General features: G+C 43.1%; 1 protein-coding gene across 10 annotated transcripts in view; it reads right to left on the bottom strand.

Moving 5' to 3' along the window:
* LOC137424418 (EF-hand calcium-binding domain-containing protein 4B) overlaps positions 1-7,002 on the bottom strand; it is a 99,951-nt gene continuing 92,949 nt past the window's right edge. For all 10 annotated transcript variants that reach the window (XM_078772029.1, XM_078772034.1, XM_078772014.1 and 7 more), the window contains 2 exons: positions 2,040-2,116; positions 1-266 (listed from right to left, as the gene is read on the bottom strand). In XM_078772029.1, coding sequence (XP_078628155.1) covers positions 176-266; positions 2,040-2,116 — 168 coding nt within the window. In that variant the 3' untranslated portion in view covers positions 1-175. The remainder of the gene's footprint in view (positions 267-2,039; positions 2,117-7,002) is intronic.

Raw genomic sequence — 7,002 nt, 5'->3', positions numbered from 1 at the left:
ACCAAGTATCTAATTTTATTTGAGGAAGATTCCTCTGAATTAATGGTGGATACAAATGATTTGCCAAAAATGATGCCCGAGAGTACGATGCTTTAGGAACATATTTTCACAATGTCTTGTATCTTTGGAAAGGCTGCAGTTTCTGGAAAGCATGACCTCAAAACCAAACAGGATCTCATAAACAGCAATTATTTGCAGAAATGTCGTCTTTTTGTTGAAGTTTCAGTAATTTTCCTTTCTGCTTGTCTTCTTGCTCAGCCAGTAATCTGTGAGAACACAACGGATGGAGTACAAAAGTCTAGCAATGACAAAAATGTGTGCTAGTCTTCCGGCGGAAGCATGAATGCATTGGTTACGTGGATTACACCGCGCGAAAGGAAGAGGAAAGTTTTGATTTTGTGTTTGCAGACTATCTTGGGGAAAAATATTCACACTGTACTGCAAACCAGGTGTGTAAACACATGGGCAATACCCCTGGGCGCTCACCTGGTAGAATAAAGCAGTATACTACACTGATTAAAGGTATTTTTAACCGTATCGTCATTTTAAATCGATTTCAATGGTTGCGAGAAGACAGGGCAGCATGTACAATCATACTAACGTAATCATAAGACTTTAAACAAACAAATAAAAAATACCTTTTGGGGGGCAAACCCCCCCCCCCCCTCCTTCCATAGACGACCTTAGACCCCGATTTTTACTTCACCTGGAACGAAGTTCAGGGGAGCTTATGCGATGGTGCATCGACCCCCTAAAAATGGGAATGCTTTTTCCTCAGAAACTACACACACAATTTCGAATAAACTTGCCCACAACCTTCATCACCCTTGATGTACCAAAGTTTGTTCACGGCATTAAAAAAAAAAATCTGCCCCTTTGAGATTCTAGGGGGGGGGTGGGGGGGGGTCAAAGTGGGTCCAGGTTTGACCTAAAATAGGTATTTGCTTTCTTCTCTTGAACTACACACACGATTTCGATTAAACTTGCCCACAACCTTCACCACCCGTAATGCACCAAAGTTTGTTCATGGCATTAAAAAACATGGGGCCAATACCCCTGGCGGTCACCTGGTAGAATACAGTATAATGCACTAACTAAAGGTATTTTAAACCAATTTCAATGGTTGCTAGAAGACAGGACAGCATGTAGAATCATACTAACATAATCATAAGACTTTACACAAACAAAAAAAGACCTATTTTTGGGGGGAAACCCCCTTTCCCCAACCTCATATACCTCCTCAGACCCCAATTTTTCTAATGCCTTGAACAAACATTGGTACATCATGGGTGATGAAGGTTGTGGTGAAGATTCATCAAAATTGTGTGTGTAGGTTTTGAGAAAAAAGCAAATACCTATTTTGGGGGGCAAGCCCCCCCCATAGACCCCTATTTTTTAAATGCCAGGAACAAACGTTGGTACATCACGGGTGATTAAGGTTGTGGTGAAGTTTCATCAGAATTGCATTTGTAGTTTCTAAGAAGAAAGCAAATACCTATTTTTGGGGGCAACCCCCCTGTAGATCCATAAAGAGGCAGATTTTTTTTTAATGCCATGAACAGACATTGGTACATCACGGGTGGTGAAGGTTGTGGTGAAGTTTCATCAAAATCGTGTGTAGTTTCAGAGAAGAAAGCAAATACCTATTTTGGGGGGTCAAACCTGGACCCACTTTGACCCCGTGTTGACCTGCTTCGACTTCGATTTTTTTTTTTTTTAATGCCGTGAACAAACTTTAGTCACAACACAACAAATATAATTTGTGCCAAATTTGGTCGCAATCCCATCAACGGTTTCGCAGAAGAAGTTTCAAGTGTTTACCGACTGACAACGTGCCATCGCATAAGCTCCCCGGAACCACGTTCCAGGTGACCTAGGGGTACAGTGCAAAAAAAAGTTTTTGTCAAACTTTAAATTTATGATGGAGAGATGTGCTGTTCCAAAAGATAACCTTAGTGACTGGAATTGTGTGGTATGAAAGGGCAATAGTTGATGTAATCCGCTTTTGACGCATCAGAAACCCAAGAGGTAATTCGTACCTTGCCATGTGCAATATTAGTTCCTCGACGTTGTCGGCTTGTTTGGCACTGCACTCGTAAAACACAGCATGATACTCCTGCAAGACAAAATACGTTTTAAAAAATGGCGGATTATTGGCCTTCCAAAACAGTATGGCTGGATGCCGTTATTGTTATAAGCGTAGAGCCCATCCTTACGGATGGGACATTCTTTCCAGAATTCGCGTATTTACTACGACTTGTAATACCACCAACAGTGACACTATATACGATGCACAGTTTTCAACTCATTCTGTCCAGTGGTTCAGGGTGCATAAAAGTCACACGCAAACACACACATACACATATAGATATAAACATATTGTTGCGGTTTTTAGAAACCCTCACTTTGTAAATAATACTTGTAAATATTCCCTTTGTAAAGGTAATCGGAGCACCCGTAGTTAGGCCACAACAACACGTAGGCCACCATAGGACTTGTAGTTATTTCCTTAGTATGTGTATCAGATAAGGCTGTGTTCCCAATAGTTGAATCTGCGTTGCATTAATCAAATAACATAGGTCCTTTTCAATTCCATTCATTTTGTGGCTTGACTCTCCAAATTGTGGTACGCGCCTCTGCTCGCACACCAGCGTTCGCTGCCTGGCTCAAAACGCCATTACGCACGCGGTAAAGCTGGAGAAGAAGGGGGAGGAGTATATATATATACACTACCGGTCAAGTTTTAGAACATCTCAGTTTTTCCAGTTTTTATTGGGACTCACTTACTTTTTCACGTGACTGTATATATATATACAGACTTGGCATTTAATATGGAATATTTTTTTTGTGGGGGTGAACTTACTTTTCAAGATGTCTTAGAACCAAAAGTTCATTGGAATTATGTTGAAATTATTCTAGATTTTGTTAATGTGAGCTTTAAAAGAAACAAAAACTACATTTGACATTTCGAAACAAATAAATTCATCCTTGAAAGTGATGTAAACTGATATCGAACTCAATTCATGGACAGTACTGTGTTGAACTTCTGAACATTTTCCAGAAGTATCTCTTTATTTTGCACATTAGCCAAAAATTTTTTAAACAAAAACAAAACTTAAATTACGACTGGGATTACGGACAGTAAAATTACAGTTCAGTACTTCGTGTAACCCCCACGAGCATTCAGGAGAGCACGTACACGTTGAGGCATGCTGTTCAGGAGATTTGCCAAGGTTTGTACAGGAATCGCTTGCCATGCAGTGACAATAGCCTGCTGCAATTCACGCACAGAGGTCGGCTGCTGGTCCAAGTGGTCGATTTGATGCGTTAATTCTGCCCACAAATTCTCTCTCGAATTCATATCCGGGGACATGGCAGGCCACTCCATATGCTCTACACCACGGTCAGCAAGAAAGTGTTGGATCATGCGAGCACGATGAGGCCGTGCATTGTCGTCTTGGAAGACAAAGTTTCCTCGAAAGGCTGCACGAGCAAATGGAAGCAATGTTTCTTCCAGAATGGCCCTGTACTTGGACTGGTTCAGGTTTCCATTCAAAACAACCAGGTCAGTTTTGCCCCCTGCATGAAAAGCAGCCCAAACGGTCACCCCACTACCTCCAGCTTGGACTCTTGGCACTATACAATCTTTGTTGTAGGCTTCATGCACTTGTCTGCGCACTCGGACGCGGCAATCTTGACGATAGACCAGAAATCTAGACTCGTCACTGAAGATCACGTGATTCCAGTGTCCTGGCTGCCATTGACGGTGCTCTCTGGCCCACTGCAATCGGCGCTGGCGGTGTTGTCTGGTCAGGCGTGGCTTTCTCAGGGGACGCCTGTCATGATAGCCTGCTTGAACCAGTCGTTGGTTGACTAGCCTTCTGGATACAGGCACATTTGTCAGTTGCTGCCACTCAGCCCTAAGCCGATTAGCTGACTTGGTACGGCCATTGCGGACTAACCGGTGCAGCTGGCGATCATCTCTCCTTGTGATTCTGCGGGGACGTCCTGCCCTCAGTATTGGAGTAGGGACACCCCTCTGAGCTTTTCGTTTCAGGATCTTTGACACCTGACCTTGAGTGATGCCATACTGCCGAGCAATAGCACGCTGTTTCATGCCGGAATTTCGTAAAGCCACCACTCCATGACAAACTGCATTGTCGAGTTGACGGACCATCTCCAGAGGAAGCGGCAATAACTTTTGGAGACGTGCAGCAGTTGTTTTCTACTAATACAGAACGCAACAACCCTTGTATACCCGACTGTGAAGCCAATCATCAAATGCACCTGTCCGTACATTTTGCCATGCCACCTGTGATATAATCCTGTTGTTGACTTCTTGCTGCGACAGACAATCATTGACATGGTTCTTTTAACAAATAAACCACAAAAGTGTAAAAGAAACTCACCAGATTGATATACTGAGTTAAGAAAGTAAACTCAAGTCAAGAAAATAAACATATTCCATATTAAATGCCGTCTGTATATATATATATATATATATGTGTGTGTGTGTGTGTGTGTGTGTGTGTGTGTGTGTGTGTGTGTGTGTGTGTGTGTGTGTGTGTGTGTGTGTGTGTGTGTGTGTGTGTGTGTGTGTGTGTGTGTGTGTGTGTGTGTGTGTGTGTGTGTGTGTGTGTGTGTGTGTGTGTGTGTGTGTGTGTGTGTGTGTGTGTGTGTGTGTGTGTGTGTGTGTGTGTGTGTGTATTTACATCTGGTTGGGAATAATATTTAGAAATAAACATTGTCAGTCTTCTTGTGTGGAACATTGAGAGATCGCGGAGACCATCTCCTCACCACCGTCGCATCGATTCAGCTTGCACAGTATCATGGTGGTGAAGAACTCTACCTCGTCCAGCTCATACTTACTTCATTCTTTGCCTGTTTTTCCCCCTCTTTTGTTATAGAGCGAGTCCGGCATTTTCGGTGTCGTAGCTTGAGGTTTGGTTTTCCCTTGTACTATAAGTTTGTGTGTTCTATTCCTTATTTTTATTAATCTTGACTGCCAGATTTGTCATTTACTGGCATGTTGTCTTCCCATATTTCTTTATAAGCCATTTATTTATAAGCAATGACTTCCCACCTTCTTGCCAACTCACTCATACAATCGGCAAATACGGTATTTGTATGTCAGCGATCCTTATGGAAAAGAAAACCATTAAATAAAAGCAGTGTAAATTCAGTAAGTTTAGTGATCCCTTGCGGTACCAAACCTCTGGCACGACCGGTGGTGTTGATCAGACCCGTCGACGTGACAATGTCATCGTAATTCTTCTTCTTCTTTGACAATCTCAATTATTACCATATTCTCGTGGGGTGAACCAGGGGAAGTGTTAGCCCAAGTTTTTCACGAATCGGCTAGCCAGGCCTGACGTTCGACTGAGATTAACGCTGGAATTTGGCTAAGACGCTGGCGAAAGCTCGCCTACTCTTCGCTGAGGATACCGTGGGATCATTACCATCCACTAACTAATGCTGGCAGACGGAATGCCAGTTTAACGTCCATCCAAGTGACGACACACAGATTGACTAATCACTGCCTGTGAAACACCAGGATGGTAGTTTATAGCTGGGCCAAGATTCAAACCGAGGCTATACTGTTACGGATTCGTCATCTCCACCGTTATTGTTATTTTGTATTTGTCGGATTTTTAGTTTCAGGTAATATTGTTGGTAACATTTCTGTGTGAAATGTAGATGACTTTAGTACAAGGTAAAAAGAAATGTTTGTGAAGGAAAAAGGAAAATGCGGAAAAGAAACCGGAAGAGATCGCGGAGGGGGAGGAGACAGCCATGAGAGGGAGACAGCCGTGAGTCACATTGAGGCTGAGAGCGGACTTTTTTTGATATTGGTCGCGAATGAGTTGAGGCTTCCCGGGAAAGGGATTGCCCGCGACATCTTCACATATTGTGATTGCAATTAAACCTGCGTCTCAGGTTTTATTACCAAGCATGAGTTATTGTTGGAGGGAAAGCAAGCACCTCCATTTCAGGCCGATCCGCCATTTTGTCCTCGAAGAGGCAATCCGCTTGGTGCATCTTGTTTTGTCATTGGGATTCCCATATCGACATCATTGTATGGATCGCCGTTGGCTTCCATATCGGCTTAATTCCCATATCGACATCATCGTGTGGCGCGCTCTTGGTTTCCATATCGGCTTAATTGTTGGTGAAGGGGGAGGAGGGATGGATTGCGCTCACGTTTTGGTGGATCGTTACCTCGTGCCGCCAGCTGCCCGACCTCCCACCTCGTAACTCCTCATCTGCAACCGCGCCGATACCTGCCTGTTCTCGTCATTCTGCACGACTTCAACCTTCACCCTGCGTGGGGATTTGTGCACGGACTTTGGGAATGTTACATTCCACTCACGTTTGGTGTATCGTGAGTTTATGGCTTTGAGAGCAATGGGGAATGATGGTACCATCATAGGTATTGTTCATTTGATGTAAGTGATATTTTCATTGTACTTTCTTTCATGGTGTTATTACCCTCGCCAGAGGAGAGAGTATTGCATTTGAGTCCGTTTGTTTGTCTGTTTGTCCGCACAGAATAAATATGATTTTCTCTGCAACTGTTGGTCCGATGGACAGGAAATTTTCACCATAGGTGCAACTCCACCTGTAGAATTTTTAAATGATAATTATGATGTCATAGGTCACGTGGTTCGGCCGTCATCTTGGAAAAATCGAAAACCTTTGCACCTCTATATCTCCGAAAGCACTGAATCTTACTATAATTCACCAAATGTCCCTCCGTCCGTTCGAAGGTACCGCAAAAAAACGGCTCAACCGATCGCAACGATATTTTGGGTGGGTATTCCTGGGACCCCTGGGAGTAAAATAGGCTCTATTGTTTTTCCAAGTTTTCCAATTTTCCAGTTATTCCAAACACGATGGAATAATATTTTCCGATATGAACAGTGATGTGGCTTTTGTTGAAATTCTACAAATACTGTTTATTCCATGTACCAGGAGAGAGTAGATCGACTCCTGACAAACTCT

Source organism: Myxine glutinosa, chromosome 1 (genome assembly GCF_964187855.1).
Source record: "Myxine glutinosa chromosome 1, kmMyxGlut1.1, whole genome shotgun sequence".
In the NCBI taxonomy this organism is placed as follows: domain Eukaryota; kingdom Metazoa; phylum Chordata; class Myxini; order Myxiniformes; family Myxinidae; genus Myxine; species Myxine glutinosa.
Note: the sequence above shows the minus strand (reverse complement) of the source record. Positions and strands in the feature narration are given on the sequence as shown.